The following is a 22,364-nucleotide window of genomic DNA, read 5'->3' as shown; positions in this document are numbered from 1 at the left end:
TGACCGGCATTGATTGTTTCTGACGAATTTTTTTAGCAACTGTGTTTGGGGTCACCAAATTCGGGGGCCCAGGGCGGACCGCCCCTTCCACACCTCATTAATCTGTTAGACGTGTATGTATGTGTGCAGGTGGAAAACTTCGGGTCGTCGGAGGGCGACCCGCTCGCGTGCTACTGCCCGTCAGGCGCGGCGGGCGGGGCGGGACGGGCCCGGCCGCGCTCCGGCGGCTCCGTGCGCTCGCAGCTGCTGAGCGCCGCCTGCCCCGCGCGCAGACACCTCACGCTGGACGGCCTGCGCACACTGGTTAGTTAGTAGTGACCGCGCCAGACTTCAAGTCCGCTCTGAATATAGAAATGAATCGCGTCGCAGCAGAAAATTGTAGGTATTCGCGGGACGAAGACAGCGCGAGACCTCCCCGGCTCTCTCTGCTGCCCGCTCTCGCCCAAGGGGACATAGCTGCGTTAGTGTACCCTTACGTTACGGAGTATATGCTTACAGTTGTGTTCGACTGCATTGGCTAGAGAGCCAGAGGACCTGCGCGCAATAACTTCTGAGCGGACTAGAAACTGTACTGACGAATCCCATATAAGTATTAAATTCGGAACTTGAATCGAATAATCCAAATTATTCGTAATTATTTTTTTTGGAATTTCTCAAATTATTTAATTTTTCCTATTCGTTGAATTTCGAATAATTCGAAAATTCGAATTTACACTTGAACGATATTCGTTCACCCCTAGTTTACACACGTTCACGCAAAGACGTGTTTTCAAACAAAAAATCCCAACAAAATATTTTCCCCAGATACTGGCTAACAACCTGCTGACGCGCATCCAGCTGACGACGGACGACGACGGCCTCACGCCGGCCGACAGCCAACCAACCAGCCACGACGCGGACGATGATGACTGGGTAACACACTAACTGTAATTGTAGACGCACCAACTCGCTCGTCCACACCGACGGTCTAGCATGACTGCCCCCACACAGTCCGCTCTCATTCCGTGTCGTAGGCGCACGAGACAAACTACCCACAAGGTGATACACTACAGTAGTAGTAAAACTTCTTTTAGTAAAAACATTTCTTCTTCTTCTAGCAAGAGCAAGTGTACGGGTTAGACCGTAACTGTTTACTAAATAAAAGAAAGATAAAATCTTTAAACTTTATTTTTCCTTACTTAATGGAAATGTACTAAAAATGGGGTGAGTGACGCGCGGTACGCTTAATGACCGATTGCGAACTAATTAACAATTCTAAAGTAAAGCAATGAATGGGTTTAAATTGCTGACACAGGACTGTACGTGCATTGCCCGTATAGCAAGATATTTTTTGTTGCTTCATTTCTTGCACAAAACAGTTCCAAACGCGTGTCAGAAGCGGACTGACAGTCGTACGACTACGTACGTACGTACTGACTGACGTATACTCGCCCGAGTCCCACCGAGAAAACTTGTCGGTGAGCGGTGTCTATGTGGGCGTTGCTCGAGCCCGCTTTGTGAAGATTGACTTCTGTTTGTTGTTATTTCGTGTTTTTTTATAATATAGGAGTAGCAAACGAGCATGTCATCCACCTGATGTTAAGTGGCTACTGCCGCCCATGATCATTCGTAATCAATCCCAGATAGGATTAGATATAGCTACCCGAGGCCACAGATGCGCCGCTACCCCTGTGGACTAAGTTGGAACGCCTCGGAAAAGTATGTCTCCCTTAAGGCAAATCTAATTTTAGAGCAGTCACACAAAACTCAATCGGAGTCGTTCTGTGACTATTATTATTATCCTTGTGATTGTAAGTTTCAAATGACACAATTGGTGTGGCCCTCTGTGGCCGCCACAGAGGGTTCCAAGCGTAGTGTAGTATATGTGAGCGTGTAACGGTGTGCCGCAAAGCGGGTCTCGCGATCTAACCACAGAGGGTTTTACCTACCGTAATGTACTATATGGGCTAGTGTTATAATGTGTCGCAGAGCGGGTCCCGCGGTCGAACCACAGTGTTCTACCTACCGTAGTGTAGTACATAGGAATGTGTTGTCGTGTATCGCAGAGTGGGTCTCGAGGCGCGGCGTCGCGGCTGGTGTTCCCGCAGCTGTCGATGCTGGACGTGTCCAGCAACCTGCTGCGCGCCGTGCCGCCCGCGCTGCACCTGCTCGCCAACCTCTCCGTGCTCAACCTCAGCGGGAACAAGGGTATGGAAACTATTACTAGCTCTTATATACACTGTTAGTTATATGTAATGTTAGTTATTTTATTTTATTACATATAAATTTAATTTAATGTTGTTGTCGCGGGGCGCTGTGTGTTCGGCGGTGTGGTGGTATGCCACGCCGCCACCTAACCTGCGACCGTATAGGGGTGCGGGCGTGATGTTGTACGGACGGCCTTCTTCCGTCCGGCGCCGGAAGCCCGCTCGTGGTGATAGTCGTCGCGTCGGGGAGTTGCGCCTGTCCCGTGCCGTAGAGAGGGTAGGTGCGGGGAAGGGGTGACGTGCAATAGAAACAATAATTGACGTGCAATAGAAACAAGAGTGTAGGCCAGCCAAAGCCTCTTCCCTATCCCGACCTAACCCCTACTTCCTCTTCTTGCGCAGGAACGCTTCCGTCTTCAGATTTTCCTTCTTCTTCCCCAGGAGTCTTCTTCTTGACCAGGAGTCTTCTTCTTCTTCAGGAGTCTTCTTCTTCTTCGGGAGTCTTCTTCTTCTTCAGGAGTCTTCTTCGTATTCTTCTCTGCTGAGACCATGCTAAGGCCGAAAAACTGGTTTTCTGAGCTACCCCAGAGCAATACCGTAAAGAGAGCCGCGCTTTTTTAGGCCCATTTTCGTGTCATTTTCACTTTGGCTGTCCTAGTTTTTCCTCTTTATTTATTCAATTCCCAAAATTTACATACGTGTATCATACATCGTTGGAATCGTCATAATTAGCCCTACCTAGCTAAATAAGTTATATATTCATATCTCAATTACTTACGAAGTTATTCTCGAAAATATTCCAAAAATGTACATCTTACGTAATTTTACATGTCAATATTCCTAATTATCTCGAAATTATCACAATTGATTCTTACTATTCTTACATCAATATGAAGCTAGAAACATATTCTAGGAGATAACATAAACATTAGAAATATAAAACATGTATAAAACTCAAAAACTTAACCTATAATACAATTTTCATAAAAATACCTAAAAACTCTAATAAAATACAACAAGTGCGACCGATAGCGCCATCTACCGTGTCTTATCCCTAAACTTAAAACTTACGTAATGTATTTTCTTATTAAACTTATATAAACATATTCAGTCAGACTTAAAACACAAGTTAATTACAATTATTCATAAAATATTCTTAGTCAGTCGCCGACATCCTCCCCCTCGTGCGTAGCACCAACTCCTGGCCCGGCGACTCCATGCTCGTGGCTCGACGTGACGACTGCCTCCCCGCAGTCTGGCTCGCTGGTCGATGTTCCACCGCCTGTGTCGTCGACCGCTTGCTCTTCATCACACCGTGCTGGTACCAGCAGCACCAACTTGGAGCTGGGACGTTTCAACACGCCCCCCGTAGTGCGCACCTCCAATACCCTGGTGCGACCGTCGGGCCCAGGGAAGGTTCGGACCACCTCACCCCGCGGCCAGGCTCCTCGTGGCAGCGTGGAGTCCACTATTAGGACCGTGTCTCCACACTGCAAGTCCCTTGTGGCAGCTCTCGCGTCGACTCTTCTGGGGATCAGAGTTGGAAGATACTCTTTCACCCATCTGCTCCAGTAGTGGTCGGCTAGTCGCTGCGCAGTCCTCCATGTGCGCCGGCCGGTTAGGTCTTCGTCGGTGAATGCTCCCAATCTTGTGCCGCAGGATCTCCCAATTAAGAAGTGATTGGGAGTGAGGGCACCTTCTTCATTGTCTTCGTCGGCTTCGATAAGAGGTCTTGAGTTCACCAGGTGCTCCGCCTCCAATAGCAGAGTGTGCAGGACTTCTTCCTTGGGATGCCTTTCCTTGAGGGTGACCGCCAAGGCCGTTTTGATGGAACGGACCAGGCGCTCCCATGCCCCGCCCATGTTCGGAGCCCCAGGTGGTATGAATTTCCACCTGATGCTCATCCGCTCGGCTGTGGTGATGAGGTCTTCTTTGTTGAGGCTGGCGAGGGCTTCTTGAAGTTCCTTGTGGGCCCCCACGAAGTTGGTGCCGTTGTCGCTGAAGATCGTCTTCGGCATCCCCCTTCTTGCTGCCATTCTTCGTAGCGCCAGGATCATGGAGTCCGTTGACAGAGATGCTGCCAGTTCCACGTGGACGGCTCTGGTTGTGAGGCACGTAAACAGAGCGCCCCACCTCTTCTCATGACGCCGACCCACCGTGATGCTCATGGGCCCGAAGTAGTCCACGGCGGTGCATGTGAACGGCGGTTCCCCATGCCGTAACCGTTCCAGCGGGAGATTCCCCATCGGCTGGAGTCGTGGCGTGCCGCGGTACACCTTGCACCACTGACACCGATGAACCGTCGCTCTCACCGCAGACCGTAGTCCCAGGATCCAATAGCGCTGCCTCAACTCGTTGATCACCGTCGCGTGGTTACCATGGTTGAATTCTTCATGGTAGTACGCGATGAGCAGTCTGGTGATGTGGTGCTTGCTGTCTAGCACCACAGGTTTCTTATCTTGCCGAGTGTGTCTTGCCGCGTCGATTCTTCCTCGGAGTCGTAGTAGTCCATCTTCCATGACGACATCCAATTTCTTAAGCCTACTATTCTTCTCGAATGGCTTCATCTTCTTGGCGCAGCGTACTTCATCTTGGAAGCTCTCTTCTTGGCTTCTTCGTAATAGGATCTTTTCGGCTTCTTTTATTTGGTCAGGTTCGAGGGGAATGAATCTTCTTTCTTGGGTGTTCTTGTTCACGGGCTTCATTCCTACCTTGGCTTTCTTCTTATTTCTTTTCCAGGTAGGATCTTGACGCTCAGACTTGCGGGACACGTTCACTGCGTGTTTCTTCTTCCGGCACAGGTCGACGCACTGTAGTACCCTTGCGGTTGCTCTCACTAGTCGAGTCCAACTTGAGAACTTGACTGGGTTCGGAGTCGGATGCCGATCAACGGGCTTCGTTGCCCCCACTGTTGACCTCTCCTTCTCTTCTCCCGTGGGCTCCGCCTTGAAGGTACGTGGTTTCGGCCAATCTTCCTCCTCTTGTGCCAAGAATGAAGGTCCGTTGAACCATCTGTGTCCGCTCCCGAAGTCCTTGGGCACGTCCCTCGTTGCGTCGTTACTATCGAGATTCTTTACCCGACTTTCATACTCCTGCTTCAGTGCCGGATCCCCATCCAGTTTCTTCTCGATGTTTCTTAACCGGTTTTCCGCTTGCTTGTAATTGTCAGGCATTTTCCCTTCCTTGTTTTTCCATAGCAAGCCGGTCTCGAAGCGCCCATTATCCAATTTCTTTGTCGTTTCTTCCAAAATTGCCAGAGCCCTTTCTTCTATGTCTGTGGTCGGTCGACGTGGCTGGATCCCCAACGATTCCACGGCGAAATGTTCCTTGATGACCTTTTCTAAATCCTCTTCTTTAGAAGACATGTGCGCGCAGGTTACGAAGTTCACAGGTCTTGATGCTGCTCCATCGGACCCGTGTAGCACCCACCCTAGGTAGGTCAATGATGCTACGGGTTGACCTCTTTTCCCCTTGCGTGTGGCTCTAGACACGATGAGCTCCCAATTGTCTTGTCCGATTAACAACTTGGGTGACTCTTCTTCATAATATAATTGTTTCGACATTGCCTTGAGATGAGCGCATTCTTCGATCCTTCTTTTTTCTAACCTCTGAGGCGTCAGGTTGATGTCATCTATCGTGCGGACCCCAGAGATGGTTCTCTTCTTGGTCTGGTGCATTCCTTTCACTCTGACGTTGACCTTCATTGAGTCTTCCTTGGAGATGGTCTTCCCACCTACGGTCTCCAAGGTGAGTGCTTCTACGGGTCCTTTGAGGCCGATTTGTCTTGCAACCGCAGAGTCGAGAAGCGTGACAGTTGACCCCTCATCCAGTAACGCCAGGATCCGGGCAGCTCCCTTCGGTCCATATAGCTCAACAGGAACCATCTTCAAATATGCCTTCGCTGTCCTTGCAGTGTTCACCGGGAGCATGACGTTATTCGCAATTTCTTTCTTCTCTTCGGGCTTCGGGTGATCCCATCGTTCTTCATGAAGCACGAAGTGATGCCACCGCTTGCATGTCTTGCACGGTGGACGCCGACATGTTTCTTTCCGATGTCGTCCTTGGAGACACTTGAAACACATCTTCGATTTGGTAGCGACGTCCCACCGTTCCTTCATTGGCAGCTGTAGAAATTTGCGACATTCGAAGAGGTGATGCTCGTACTGGCAATGTGGACAGGTCTTCTTTTCTTCTATTTGTTCGGACGTGGTGTTCGTGAATTGACGTCTGGGAGGCTGGCGTGGCTGTTGCGTAGTCTCCTGCGTCGCGTATGGTCCACACCGGTCCGCTTCCCTGTTGAGAAACTTCATTAAATGCACCAGGTCTGGATCTTGATTTTCTGCGTCGGCGGCGAAGTCGTACCACCGATACTGCAATACCGCCGGCATCTTGCTCACGATAATCCTTACCATTTCCGGTGAGTGTAGATACTGCGGTCTTCTTAGCCCCCGTATTGTCGCGACGGTGTTGTTCACTCGACTGGCGAACACGCAGATATCGCGCGCATTTTCGTTGATCCTAGGAAGATTCTTTACCTTTTCCAGTTCCATCAGGATCAGGGCTTCTGGTCTTCCAAACCTTCGACGAAGAGCTTCTATTACTTCTTCAGGAGGACACTCTGAATATAATAGGCTCTTGATAGCCTCCCTTGCCGTGCCCTTAATTGACCGCCGCAGCCGCGCCATATTCTGTGCATCCGTAAACAGCGGTGCGGTGTCCTCATATACCGTCCTGAAGGCGATCCATTCTTCGCTTCTTCCATCGAAGTCGGGTAATTCATGTACGTAATTAGGTTGCGATGCATTCCTCGGAGCAACACTAATGGCCTTCATGATGGCCTCAGCCAATTCCTTGGTCCCGTTGCTTGAAGGTTCCGCTTGGTCTTCAGGCTTGACGATAGTGACTGGAGGTTGACTGGCTCGCCCCTCCCCGGACGCCCCCAGTCGGTGCCCCTCCCCGGACACCTCCCCCTGATGCCCCTCCCCGGACATCCTTTCCACCGTCGACTGCACCCACGTGTGGATGTTCGCGTTATGCGACCAGTCTTCATCCTCGACCTCGGACTCTTCATTCTCCACCTGGACCAGCTCCCACTGCGCCTTGGCGAGTTCTGCAGCTGCCTTCGCTTCTTCCAGCTGTCGGCGCGCCAATTCCAGCTTGGCTTCCATCTCCCGACGTTTCGTCGACTTCACCGACCGCGTTCTCCGGGTTCCAGCTGTTGCAGCAGTTGGAGCAGCTGGAACACCTGGAGCAGCTGGAACAGTCACCAAGGTGCCTGAAGTGACTCTAGACTCATATGTTGTAAGCGTACCCTCAGTTGCGGTGCCCGATGTCCCCGAAGAGTCAGTTGTCCCCTGCGCGCTTTCCGTGGCGCGGGGCGCAGTCGACTGAATCGGCGGCGAGGTTCCCCTCTGGCTCCGTGTGATTGGCATGGCGGCGTCAGTAACCCGACGATATGACGACTAGCACGATGATCCGGCTCGAAGGACCAGCTGTTGTCGCGGGGCGCTGTGTGTTCGGCGGTGTGGTGGTATGCCACGCCGCCACCTAACCTGCGACCGTATAGGGGTGCGGGCGTGATGTTGTACGGACGGCCTTCTTCCGTCCGGCGCCGGAAGCCCGCTCGTGGTGATAGTCGTCGCGTCGGGGAGTTGCGCCTGTCCCGTGCCGTAGAGAGGGTAGGTGCGGGGAAGGGGTGACGTGCAATAGAAACAATAATTGACGTGCAATAGAAACAAGAGTGTAGGCCAGCCAAAGCCTCTTCCCTATCCCGACCTAACCCCTACTTCCTCTTCTTGCGCAGGAACGCTTCCGTCTTCAGATTTTCCTTCTTCTTCCCCAGGAGTCTTCTTCTTGACCAGGAGTCTTCTTCTTCTTCAGGAGTCTTCTTCTTCTTCGGGAGTCTTCTTCTTCTTCAGGAGTCTTCTTCGTATTCTTCTCTGCTGAGACCATGCTAAGGCCGAAAAACTGGTTTTCTGAGCTACCCCAGAGCAATACCGTAAAGAGAGCCGCGCTTTTTTAGGCCCATTTTCGTGTCATTTTCACTTTGGCTGTCCTAGTTTTTCCTCTTTATTTATTCAATTCCCAAAATTTACATACGTGTATCATACATCGTTGGAATCGTCATAATTAGCCCTACCTAGCTAAATAAGTTATATATTCATATCTCAATTACTTACGAAGTTATTCTCGAAAATATTCCAAAAATGTACATCTTACGTAATTTTACATGTCAATATTCCTAATTATCTCGAAATTATCACAATTGATTCTTACTATTCTTACATCAATATGAAGCTAGAAACATATTCTAGGAGATAACATAAACATTAGAAATATAAAACATGTATAAAACTCAAAAACTTAACCTATAATACAATTTTCATAAAAATACCTAAAAACTCTAATAAAATACAACAAGTGCGACCGATAGCGCCATCTACCGTGTCTTATCCCTAAACTTAAAACTTACGTAATGTATTTTCTTATTAAACTTATATAAACATATTCAGTCAGACTTAAAACACAAGTTAATTACAATTATTCATAAAATATTCTTAGTCAGTCGCCGACAAATGTAATGAATTGACCTTCAAAAACCTTTTTTTTTTGTTCGACTTGGCCGGGCACTACCGTGCCCCTAGCTTATTACACATCTAATTTAATTTATTAAAATATTATAATATAAATGTTTACAACTATGCTATGGCTATACATGTGGCCCTACTTTAACATAAATATTTTCGCTCACTTTTCAAACCAACAATGTCTCATTCAATCATTCGCTTACAGATTGCCATAGTGGTGTCATTCTCTCATCCACTTTAAGTTTATTTACTCATCACTCGTTTATCACATTACTCAACCAACTCGTATGCTCATTCACTCATTCATCTTGTCATTTGCTCCTTCACTCCCCTACTCGCTCTTTTTATTTATTATGAGCGTGCTCTCTCTCACTCTTACGATCAGCCTACTAATCGAACTCACTTGTCCATTCAACAACTCACCGACGCGCTCAACCATTCTCCGCTCATTCGTTCGCTCGCTCTATTATGTACGTGACTGTACGGGTATGTGTGTATGTGTGTGTGCAGATATAACGGACCTGCCGCCGCAGATGGGTCTGCTGACACGACTGTGGAACCTAAACACGGCGGGTTGCGCGCTCGGCGAGCCGCTGCGGGGCGTAGCGCGCGCCGGCCGCAGCGCCGCCGTGCTCGGCTACCTGCGCTCCGTGCTGCAGGAGGCGCGGCCCTACGCGCGCATGAAGCTCATGCTGGTCGGCGTGCAGGTACACACACACACACACACACACACACACACACACACACACCGCGCGCCGTGCTCGGCTACCTGCGCTCCGTGCTGCAGGAGGCGCGGCCCTACGCGCGCATGAAGCTCATGCTGGTCGGCGTGCAGGTACACACACACACACACACACACACACACACACCGCGCGCCGTGCTCGGCTACCTGCGCTCCGTGCTGCAGGAGGCGCGGCCCTACGCGCGCATGAAGCTCATGCTGGTCGGCGTGCAGGTACACACACACACACACACACACACACACACACACACCGCGCGCCGTGCTCGGCTACCTGCGCTCCGTGCTGCAGGAGGCGCGGCCCTACGCGCGCATGAAGCTCATGCTGGTCGGCGTGCAGGTACACACACACACACACACACACACACACACACACACACCGCGCGCCGTGCTCGGCTACCTGCGCTCCGTGCTGCAGGAGGCGCGGCCCTACGCGCGCATGAAGCTCATGCTGGTCGGCGTGCAGGTACACACACACACACACACACACACACACACACACACCGCGCGCCGTGCTCGGCTACCTGCGCTCCGTGCTGCAGGAGGCGCGGCCCTACGCGCGCATGAAGCTCATGCTGGTCGGCGTGCAGGTACACACACACACACACACACACACACACACACACACCGCGCGCCGTGCTCGGCTACCTGCGCTCCGTGCTGCAGGAGGCGCGGCCCTACGCGCGCATGAAGCTCATGCTGGTCGGCGTGCAGGTACACACACACACACACACACACACACACACACCGCGCGCCGTGCTCGGCTACCTGCGCTCCGTGCTGCAGGAGGCGCGGCCCTACGCGCGCATGAAGCTCATGCTGGTCGGCGTGCAGGTACACACACACACACACACACACACACACACACACACACACCGCGCGCCGTGCTCGGCTACCTGCGCTCCGTGCTGCAGGAGGCGCGGCCCTACGCGCGCATGAAGCTCATGCTGGTCGGCGTGCAGGTACACACACACACACACACACACACACACACACACACACACCGCGCGCCGTGCTCGGCTACCTGCGCTCCGTGCTGCAGGAGGCGCGGCCCTACGCGCGCATGAAGCTCATGCTGGTCGGCGTGCAGGTACACACACACACACACACACACACACACACACACACACACCGCGCGCCGTGCTCGGCTACCTGCGCTCCGTGCTGCAGGAGGCGCGGCCCTACGCGCGCATGAAGCTCATGCTGGTCGGCGTGCAGGTACACACACACACACACACACACACACACACACACACCGCGCGCCGTGCTCGGCTACCTGCGCTCCGTGCTGCAGGAGGCGCGGCCCTACGCGCGCATGAAGCTCATGCTGGTCGGCGTGCAGGTACACACACACACACACACACACACACACACACACACACACCGCGCGCCGTGCTCGGCTACCTGCGCTCCGTGCTGCAGGAGGCGCGGCCCTACGCGCGCATGAAGCTCATGCTGGTCGGCGTGCAGGTACACACACACACACACACACACACACACACACACACCGCGCGCCGTGCTCGGCTACCTGCGCTCCGTGCTGCAGGAGGCGCGGCCCTACGCGCGCATGAAGCTCATGCTGGTCGGCGTGCAGGTACACACACACACACACACACACACACACACACACACACACACCGCGCGCCGTGCTCGGCTACCTGCGCTCCGTGCTGCAGGAGGCGCGGCCCTACGCGCGCATGAAGCTCATGCTGGTCGGCGTGCAGGTACACACACACACACACACACACACACACACACCGCGCGCCGTGCTCGGCTACCTGCGCTCCGTGCTGCAGGAGGCGCGGCCCTACGCGCGCATGAAGCTCATGCTGGTCGGCGTGCAGGTACACACACACACACACACACACACACACACACACACACACCGCGCGCCGTGCTCGGCTACCTGCGCTCCGTGCTGCAGGAGGCGCGGCCCTACGCGCGCATGAAGCTCATGCTGGTCGGCGTGCAGGTACACACACACACACACACACACACACACACACCGCGCGCCGTGCTCGGCTACCTGCGCTCCGTGCTGCAGGAGGCGCGGCCCTACGCGCGCATGAAGCTCATGCTGGTCGGCGTGCAGGTACACACACACACACACACACACACACACACACCGCGCGCCGTGCTCGGCTACCTGCGCTCCGTGCTGCAGGAGGCGCGGCCCTACGCGCGCATGAAGCTCATGCTGGTCGGCGTGCAGGTACACACACACACACACACACACACACACACACACACCGCGCGCCGTGCTCGGCTACCTGCGCTCCGTGCTGCAGGAGGCGCGGCCCTACGCGCGCATGAAGCTCATGCTGGTCGGCGTGCAGGTACACACACACACACACACACACACCGCGCGCCGTGCTCGGCTACCTGCGCTCCGTGCTGCAGGAGGCGCGGCCCTACGCGCGCATGAAGCTCATGCTGGTCGGCGTGCAGGTACACACACACACACACACACACACACACACACCGCGCGCCGTGCTCGGCTACCTGCGCTCCGTGCTGCAGGAGGCGCGGCCCTACGCGCGCATGAAGCTCATGCTGGTCGGCGTGCAGGTACACACACACACACACACACACACACACACACACACACACCGCGCGCCGTGCTCGGCTACCTGCGCTCCGTGCTGCAGGAGGCGCGGCCCTACGCGCGCATGAAGCTCATGCTGGTCGGCGTGCAGGTACACACACACACACACACACACACACACACACACACACACCGCGCGCCGTGCTCGGCTACCTGCGCTCCGTGCTGCAGGAGGCGCGGCCCTACGCGCGCATGAAGCTCATGCTGGTCGGCGTGCAGGTACACACACACACACACACACACACACACACACCGCGCGCCGTGCTCGGCTACCTGCGCTCCGTGCTGCAGGAGGCGCGGCCCTACGCGCGCATGAAGCTCATGCTGGTCGGCGTGCAGGTACACACACACACACACACACACACACACACACCGCGCGCCGTGCTCGGCTACCTGCGCTCCGTGCTGCAGGAGGCGCGGCCCTACGCGCGCATGAAGCTCATGCTGGTCGGCGTGCAGGTACACACACACACACACACACACACACACACACACACACACCGCGCGCCGTGCTCGGCTACCTGCGCTCCGTGCTGCAGGAGGCGCGGCCCTACGCGCGCATGAAGCTCATGCTGGTCGGCGTGCAGGTACACACACACACACACACACACACACACACACACACACACCGCGCGCCGTGCTCGGCTACCTGCGCTCCGTGCTGCAGGAGGCGCGGCCCTACGCGCGCATGAAGCTCATGCTGGTCGGCGTGCAGGTACACACACACACACACACACACACACACACACACACACACACACCGCGCGCCGTGCTCGGCTACCTGCGCTCCGTGCTGCAGGAGGCGCGGCCCTACGCGCGCATGAAGCTCATGCTGGTCGGCGTGCAGGTACACACACACACACACACACACACACACACACCGCGCGCCGTGCTCGGCTACCTGCGCTCCGTGCTGCAGGAGGCGCGGCCCTACGCGCGCATGAAGCTCATGCTGGTCGGCGTGCAGGTACACACACACACACACACACACACACACACACACACACACACCGCGCGCCGTGCTCGGCTACCTGCGCTCCGTGCTGCAGGAGGCGCGGCCCTACGCGCGCATGAAGCTCATGCTGGTCGGCGTGCAGGTACACACACACACACACACACACACACACACACACCGCGCGCCGTGCTCGGCTACCTGCGCTCCGTGCTGCAGGAGGCGCGGCCCTACGCGCGCATGAAGCTCATGCTGGTCGGCGTGCAGGTACACACACACACACACACACACACACACACACACACACACCGCGCGCCGTGCTCGGCTACCTGCGCTCCGTGCTGCAGGAGGCGCGGCCCTACGCGCGCATGAAGCTCATGCTGGTCGGCGTGCAGGTACACACACACACACACACACACACACACACACACACACACACACACACACCGCGCGCCGTGCTCGGCTACCTGCGCTCCGTGCTGCAGGAGGCGCGGCCCTACGCGCGCATGAAGCTCATGCTGGTCGGCGTGCAGGTACACACACACACACACACACACACACACACACCGCGCGCCGTGCTCGGCTACCTGCGCTCCGTGCTGCAGGAGGCGCGGCCCTACGCGCGCATGAAGCTCATGCTGGTCGGCGTGCAGGTACACACACACACACACACACACACACACACACACACCGCGCGCCGTGCTCGGCTACCTGCGCTCCGTGCTGCAGGAGGCGCGGCCCTACGCGCGCATGAAGCTCATGCTGGTCGGCGTGCAGGTACACACACACACACACACACACACACACACACACACACACCGCGCGCCGTGCTCGGCTACCTGCGCTCCGTGCTGCAGGAGGCGCGGCCCTACGCGCGCATGAAGCTCATGCTGGTCGGCGTGCAGGTACACACACACACACACACACACACACACACACACACACACCGCGCGCCGTGCTCGGCTACCTGCGCTCCGTGCTGCAGGAGGCGCGGCCCTACGCGCGCATGAAGCTCATGCTGGTCGGCGTGCAGGTACACACACACACACACACACACACACACACGTCACTGTAGTTCCGAGACCAGAATAGGGATACGGTATCCCTTGCCTGCCGTAAGACGCGACTAAAAGGGAGCTTTCGGGGTTGCGGGCGGCAAGAGTGGGAGCTTGATCCGCCGGGCCAGCGACCCCGGGAAGGAGGCGGTATGAGCTGTCGCATACCGTCGTACGCACCGGACGGTGTGGCGAGCGTCAAGATCACCTGGGCAGAGCCCGAGGGGGCGACGCGCTAAGAGGACTCCGGTTGCGTTCCTGTAGACAACCTTTACATAGCGCCGCGAACGTTCACCGGGAGGGTTTTAGTGCGGTAACAAACCTTCATAACTCTGTGTCGAACGAAAACAAAAAAGGCACAGAACACACACATCGCTACCCCGACGAACCTTTATTGATGAAGAAGAGTGCACCAACATTGAGGTTCCAAACTAGGGTTCATCATAGTTTATTTTAAACGAATTTTACTTAAATTTCAGTAACAGTAAAATTTACAGTACGAGGCACGCAAGAAATGAAGTTGACGATATATTTTTCCAGGGTATCGGAAAGACCAGTCTCCTAGAATGTTTACGACAAGAATCGGCTATACAGCATCGGAGAAAACCGACAGATGTAAGTCCTTAATTACAATTTATTGTAAACAAGTAATATTGTTTTTTTTTTATTTCGCAACCGTAACGTTACTGTGCCATAATCGTAACATAAAGTTTGCAGAATTCAAATTAGACCCTGCAAGTGAAGTTCTTATGAAATTTTCTAAATATTTCAGTTTTCTAAATATTTTTCCAAAACCTTTACTATTTGACGGGACAGCCACTACGTAAACAAAATTCGTAGATCATAATTGTATATGATTGTATCAGCACTGGGCGAAGCGCATGGGCAACAAGTCGTCGCGGCGCGGCGTGTCCACCGTGGGCGTGGACATCGGCACCTGGGTGTACGAGAAGCAGCGCTCCGCCCGCGGACCCGTCACCTTCCGCACCTGGGACTTCGGCGGGCAGCAGGAGTCAGTGCACTGTACCATGTTACCCCACGTCGCCACCCACTGCACCTTACTACACAACATTACACTATACTACCTGCTCTTATACCTGTGTTGTTTGTGCATGTATTTACGAAATAGATTACGCGTTTTTACGTTACAATGTTTCAAGATTTACTTATGAATCAGAACTGATCTTAATCATGAAAAGTATTTTTTCTTTGTCAAGTCTTTGTCATTTTCTTGCTGCAAAAATTGCTTGTTTTGATTTAAAATGTGTGGCACTGATCTATAATTTTTGGCACTTGTTAATAATCAATCGAACCAAAAATCGATATTTGACAATCTTCTCTTTTCTCTTTGACTGTTAATAATTCATTTTAAATGAAAAATACTTTCAAATTTCAATGTTTGTTAGGCAAAACATCATCTGTCTAAGATTGATTATTAATAACGGACAAAAGAGTACACCCGAACTCGTTACAAGTTTTACACTAGGTACATTTCACAGACCGCATATATTCCCTGCTCTAACCCTGCCCTGTGTGCTGTGTGCAGGTACTACGCGACGCACCAGTACTTCCTGTCGCGGCGCTCGCTGTACCTCGTGGTGTGGCGCCTCACCGACGGCCGCCGCGGCCTCGCCGCCGCGCTCGACTGGCTCCGGTACACCCTGATACACCCTCTTACTAGCATACTTATCTACCCTAGGTACCATCACACATCAACACACTTGTGTTCGCCTTACAGAAATAATATGGGCTACAGTGATTTTATTTGAAAAATGTGGTCAAGTGGCACTATATATACTATAGGATACAACCTGGCCTTAATTGATTTCTTTCCTATTTAGGTTGATTACAGATGTATTCGGACTGTAAACACTTAAGATCAGCCATAAGCTATTTTTATTAGCTAAAAAAATCTCTATGTAATACAATCTGTAACCTTTGTAAACTTACATATAATTCAATAAGCTTATTAATATTATAAAAGAGTATACTTATCCACTATATTAATTTACTCCAAGGAATGTTGCAATAAAATATATTAAAATAGTAAAATAGTAATTAATTTAATATGCTCCAATTAATAGAAAATAAAAAGTCGTGAAAACAAAATATTTGCTCGATTTGGGGGGGCACTACCATGCCCCCAGATGTCAGTAAATAAAATATCCGCTGTTTCAGATCCATACAAGCGCGCGCGCCGGGCTCGCCCGTCATCATGGTGGCCACGCACTACGACCAAGTGAATAATGTCAGTAAATTATTAACAATGTGTGCACTATTCATGCTAACGAACTTTGAAATAAAATGCTTACTAAATCCAAAACGTTTTTGTTTGTTTTAAAATATTTTAAATTTTTATTATAAGTATTTATATTTATGAAGTAATCATTTATATTTGCTTAAATACAAATTTTGAATGAAATGATGCTATAAGTTATAATTATTTTTTAACCGTTTCCAGCGTGTTTTAATAGTTACAAATATTATGCGGTTTAAATTAATCTTGAACACTTGCTGCTTCGCAAGGAAAACCGTCATGTTTTATTGCTTGCTTGTTACATATTTAAATACCATTTAATTGAAGCTTTAGCACTTTTAAAAATTCTGTGCATTGCCTATCGTTCTATACAATAAATTCTGTTTCTGTTATTAAAACTTCAACCTAAAAATTACTGTTTCAATGCCAAATGCCTACAATGTCAAATCGACAAATATATAATGTCGTGAACATAGATATATTATCCTACTGTATGGTCGTGAAACTATAAAATTTATTTACAAGTCATTTAAGTTGAATAAAAAGAAGACTGAACGTAAACTCAATTCAATCAATGAAGTAAAAATGAAGAAATGTATTAAAAGGTATTTTAAATAAAATGTATCACTATTTAATGAATAATTATTAATGCTTTTATTCAATGTCATTATTATTTGAAAACTAATAATAAATCTTTCCTACCTTCTTTTTAAAATGTTGAGATTATTGTCAGGCTAACTTACCGGAGAGCGAAAGCCCCACGGCGCTACAGCGTCTCATCCGCGGCGCCGTCATGGCAGCTCCTGATGCCGATAAGCTGGGGCTACCTCGAGTGCTAGACTCTATAGAGGTAATATTTGAAATAATTCTTATAAATGTAAAAGTCGATATAATTTATGCACTACCTCTGTTATAACCTAAAATCCGTGTAAAGGTTGCAGTGGGAGTAATATTGTTAAATGAGATGAAGAAATATTGACTATTATTTTTCCAATTTCTCACAGGTATCATGTAGCACTCGCCACAACATCAAGCTGCTGGCCGACATCATATACTCGGTTGCATTCAGCGTGAAACCGCCAGGTATTGTTCTAACTTTTATATATCGTAATGTACTGGTTTTGACGCAAGCATTTGGTACGGTTATATATAGGGATGCGCCGAATATTCGTTTGGTATTCGGTATTCGGCGTATTCGGTGAAACCACTATTCGGCGCATCTCTGGTTATATATTATCACGTATTAAATGAGAAAGGGTGTTAGATCTATTTAGAGAATAATGCACATTTAAAAAAATGCCTTCATATATTGAATAAGTGAAGGGAGTTCGTGTATTGATTGGTGAGTTCATGTATTGAATGAGAGGTGTTCGTGTATTGATAGAGTGAGTTCGTGTATTGAAAGAGTAAGTTCGTGTATTGATAGGATATGTTCATGTATTGATAGTGAGTTCGTGTATTGATAGAGTGAGTTCGTGTACTGAAAGAGCGAGTTCGTGTCTTGAAAGAGTGAGTTCATGTATTGAACGAGAGGAGTTCGTGTATTGATAGAATAAGTTCATGTATCGATAGAGTGAGTTCGTGTACTGAAAGAGTGAGTTCGTGTATTGAAAGAGTAAGTTCGTGTATTGATAGAATAAGTTCATGTATCGATAGAGTGAGTTCGTGTACTGAAAGAGTGAGTTCGTGTATTGAAAGAGTAAGTTCGTGTATTGATAGAATAAGTTCATGTATTGATAGAGTGAGTTCGTGTATTGATAGAGTGAGTTCGTGTACTGAAAGAGTGAGTTCGTGTATTGAAAGAGTGAGTTCATGTATTGAATGAGAGGAGTTCGTGTATTGATAGGATAAGTTCATGTATCGATAGAGTGAGTTCGTGTACTGAAAGAGTGAGTTCGTGTATTGAAAGAGTAAGTTCGTGTATTGATAGAATAAGTTCATGTATCGATAGAGTGAGTTCGTGTACTGAAAGAGTGAGTTCGTGTATTGAAAGAGTAAGTTCGTGTATTGATAGAATAAGTTCATGTATTGATAGAGTGAGTTCGTGTATTGATAGAGTGAGTTCGTGTACTGAAAGAGTGAGTTCGTGTATTGAAAGAGTGAGTTCATGTATTGAATGAGAGGAGTTCGTGTATTGATAGGATAAGTTCATGTATTGATAGAGTGTGTTCGTGTATTGATGGAGTGAGTTTATGTATTGATAATTTACGTTTAAATAATTTTGTGTATATAGACGAAATTATTTCTTAGAGCATAAGAGTTAATGTTATAAAACTCTCGGTTAAACTTAGTTTGAAAGTGGTAGAACTATTTGTGGCTCTTCGCGGCAGTAACCACTTACCATCAATTGGACTGCATACTCGTCTGCTACTTCTATAGAATAAAAAAAACCTTCATCTTTTTCGATAATAAAGAATAATGGATATTGACAGGCAGTAAGGAACCGTTGTTGGAACAGCGCGTCCCGGCGACATATCTGGCGCTGGAGGAGTGTGTCGTTAGCCTGGCGCATGAACTTAAGGAACCTGTATTACGTCACGAGGAGTACAAGCGTTTGGTAAGTACTCCGCTGCGTCATACTTATGTCATGTCGCCATATTTAATCCAGTTCAACTGATATTATTTAGAAAATTGTATTTTGTATAATTTTGGATTAGTATCATATAGAAGCTGCGTATTGTAAAGGTGAATATAGTCTTTACTCAATTACTTTCCGTAAATTTCCAGTTATCGTCTGATTAGCTACTCCGAAAACATTTATTTCTAAATCGTTTTATTTTGCAAATTATTGTCACTTCTCACCATGCTTTTAAGGCTGAATTGTCGATATTATGTAATCATGAATATCAGAGTTACATTTTTGCTTTTTAATGTACTGAATTCTTGTTTAAAAATATATTGTTTAATATATTTATATATTTTTTCAGGTGACGCAGTACATGCAGCAGAAAAATCTACGCATGTTCCGCGACGCGACCGAGTTGCAGCAAGCCACGATGTTTTTACACGAAAACGGTTAGCATTCTGAGGAATCTACAATTCATCACAAGATCCTATAAGCTTCTGATTTCATGAAGCTCCGGCCATCACGGTTAGCAATCTACCCACATAATCTACCTGATGTTATGTGATTCTAAAGCTGGTTTGTTACTATCGGACAAATATAAATTATCTGTGACGTCATAGATGTATTTGCTACTATTTAGAACCAAATTATTAATTGGCCAAGTGTGAGTCAATATCGCATATGGAGGGTTCCGTACCACCAAAATTTATTTTTATTTTTAGTATAAGAAATACTCAGCAGACATTCTGAAAATTTGAACGGTTTATCTATTACAGTTCTATAGATAAAGCGAAAACGCCGCAAAATAGCAATGTCTTGTATGACGACCTTCATTTATTTTCAAGCTATTTTTATTTTTGGTATTCGTTATTATAGCTACCACCGTTATACATAGTCTGTAAAATTTTCAAGTGTCTATTTATTATGGTTCATGAGATAGAGCCCCGTGACAGACGGACACTGGACGCTTAGTAATAGGTTTCCGTTGTACCTTTTTGGTACGGAAGCCTTAAAAGTACATTATAGGAACATATTTATATTCGTACGTCTTATGACCCTTTTCAACTGGAATAGTGATAAATGGCTGATAAGGTTAATATCGCACTGTAGACATAATATCAACATTAGAAATGTCACTTTTAAATACCGAGTTAGTTTTAATGATTTGCATCTTGATTAGATAAGTTATTTTTTATAATATAAAAGTAGCAGATGAGCGTGCATTTCACGTGATGGTAAGTGGGTACTGCCACCTATGGACATCTGTAATCAACCCCAGATAGAATGATCGCCCACAGATGCGGCGCACTGCCGCACTAGTGAAAATAATAGTATCTCGTTCCGGCAGGTGTGTTGCTGCATTACGACGACGCGACGCTGAAGGAGCTGTACTTCGTGCGGCCGCAGTGGCTGTGCGACCTGCTGGCGCACGTGGTCACCGTGAGGGAGATCAACCCCTTCGCTACCAACGGTACTGAGCTATGCTCTGTAGTTATGTTATTGTGGATGCTAAATAAAATAACGTTTGCTAGTTTTACACATATTGTACTAGAAATTATTACATACTAGTGGTGCCCGCGGCTTCGCCCGCATTTTAAAGATATAATATGACATACATAAAACAGAAAATTCGTACTTTCATTGGAATGACAGTGGTACCATCTGTCGAAATTTGGTCTTACCAACTCCCAAACCTTCGTGGGCTCTTGGACAACAACTCTGCAAAAGATCATCACTTGATCAAACGCATAGTTTCCGATTCTATAAAATGTATATAGACAAATATTCATTTTTATATAAATAGATAGATGATCAACTAATGGATAAGTAAAGTAACTGGAGGTAAACTCGAAAATCGAAAATCGAATTTCGATCTTCTGGGTTGAAAGATCGATTCACTGAATCGATCCGTTACTGGAGACCGTTCTGGTGGGATTTCCGAGATAAACACTATCCTATGTCCTTTCTCGGGTCTCAGACTATCTTTGTACAAAATTCCATTCAAATCGGTTCAGTGGTGTAGCCGTGAAGAAGAGACAGACAGACAGAGTTAATTCCACATTTATAATATTTGTAAGGATTAGTAAAGAAGTAAGGATTTGCTGACGGATACATAATTTCAGTGCTTGTTTGATCCTGATAACCTTTTTTTTCGCTATCCTCAAAAAATATCGAAGATAGAACGATTCTTAGGGCCTCGATTTTTTGTGAATCGATTTATTGCACTTCGATTCGAATCGATTCAAACATCGATCTTTTTCGGTAAGAATCGCCACCCCTATTAATCCCAATTCCCAATAAATCTATATAAACAAATATAATGTTGCAACCGTCTCCGATTGCAAGAACTCATTAAACTCATGGTTATTTAGAGTATGCCAAAAGACCCACAAACGTAGGTAGAATCCAGTACCGGAGACCGATTAAAGAAATCGACTTTTTTGGTCAAAAAGATCGCTTCTCTGATTAATAGATCTAAGATCGCTATCCCTAGTTCCTGTGGGATTTCTGGGATAAAAACTATCCTATGTCCATTCTAGGTTCTCAGACTACCTTTGTACAGAATTTCATGAAAATCGGTTCAGTGGTTTAGGCGTGAAGAAGATACATACAGACAGACAGACAGAGTTACTTTCGCATTTATAATATTAGTAAGGATATCGATTAAAATAATCGACTTTGTGGTCCAAAAGATCGATTCTCCGATTAATCGATCTTAGATCGCCATCCCTAGTTCCCGTGGGATTTCCGGGATAAAAACTATCCTATGTCCGTTCTCGGGTCTCAGACTATCTTTGTACAAAATTTCATTAAAATCGGTTCAGTGGTTTAGGCGTGAAGAAAAGACAACCAGACAGACAGACAGACAGACAGACAGAGTTACTTTCGGATTTATAATATTAGTAAGGATGTGAGGCAGCTTCCTGATGATAAACGGTCACCGTATTTTGTTGTTTGCTTAAATAATGAATAAAACCAGCGGTTTGGTGGTTTATTTTATTACATCAGAAAAACTATTTGGCTGAAGTTTAATTATGTGTATAAGTAACTCTAGCTAGCTTACCCGTGTGGGACAAGGATGAGAATTATATTAATTCAGCAATAACTTTTAATTCAAAGTTTTCTTATGACTAATATATTCTAAGTGTCTGTAGTGTGTAAGGCATCTTAATATAAGATAGGTTTACACTAATATTAAGTTAGCTATAATAATGCCTTTATTGCATCAACATGCCTTCCAGTGCATAAGAGCTTGCTACATTCACTACATGTCAGTTAATGAGTGGCTCGTGCCTTCATGTATTTTATATCGTGCTGTGCAGGTATAATGCGCATGGAGGACCTGGCGCACGTGTTCAAGGCTATTTTTGCAATAGGTTTCAAATTCAAGTTTTCACGTAAGAAATATGTCTTGTT

The 22,364-nt window shown here is 48.5% G+C and overlaps 2 protein-coding genes across 2 annotated transcripts in view; one reads left to right on the top strand and one right to left on the bottom strand.

Annotated features, from left to right (window-relative positions):
- Nucleotides 1-22,364, top strand: part of Lrrk (Leucine-rich repeat kinase) — a 71,991-nt gene that overhangs the window by 32,349 nt on the left and 17,278 nt on the right. The window contains exons 20-32 of the mRNA XM_073085146.1: nucleotides 130-303; nucleotides 805-912; nucleotides 2,046-2,187; nucleotides 9,284-9,480; nucleotides 14,665-14,739; nucleotides 14,991-15,136; nucleotides 15,671-15,778; nucleotides 16,303-16,372; nucleotides 17,115-17,231; nucleotides 17,386-17,464; nucleotides 18,814-18,938; nucleotides 19,309-19,396; nucleotides 20,296-20,418. Of these exons, the coding sequence (XP_072941247.1) occupies nucleotides 130-303; nucleotides 805-912; nucleotides 2,046-2,187; nucleotides 9,284-9,480; nucleotides 14,665-14,739; nucleotides 14,991-15,136; nucleotides 15,671-15,778; nucleotides 16,303-16,372; nucleotides 17,115-17,231; nucleotides 17,386-17,464; nucleotides 18,814-18,938; nucleotides 19,309-19,396; nucleotides 20,296-20,418 (1,552 nt within the window). The remainder of the gene's footprint in view (nucleotides 1-129; nucleotides 304-804; nucleotides 913-2,045; nucleotides 2,188-9,283; nucleotides 9,481-14,664; nucleotides 14,740-14,990; nucleotides 15,137-15,670; nucleotides 15,779-16,302; nucleotides 16,373-17,114; nucleotides 17,232-17,385; nucleotides 17,465-18,813; nucleotides 18,939-19,308; nucleotides 19,397-20,295; nucleotides 20,419-22,364) is intronic.
- Nucleotides 3,347-7,618, bottom strand: LOC140751372 (uncharacterized). Its single transcript, XM_073085279.1, has one exon. It carries the CDS (start codon nucleotides 7,616-7,618, stop codon nucleotides 3,347-3,349), a length of 4,272 nt encoding a protein of 1,423 aa, XP_072941380.1.

Source organism: Epargyreus clarus, unplaced genomic scaffold (assembly GCF_041222505.1).
Source record: "Epargyreus clarus isolate Ecla_fem2 unplaced genomic scaffold, WU_Ecla_fem_2.2 ptg000022l, whole genome shotgun sequence".
Classification (NCBI taxonomy): Eukaryota; Metazoa; Arthropoda; class Insecta; order Lepidoptera; family Hesperiidae; genus Epargyreus; species Epargyreus clarus.
The sequence above is the reverse complement of the archived record's forward strand: the minus strand, read 5'-3'. Positions and strand labels throughout refer to the sequence as shown.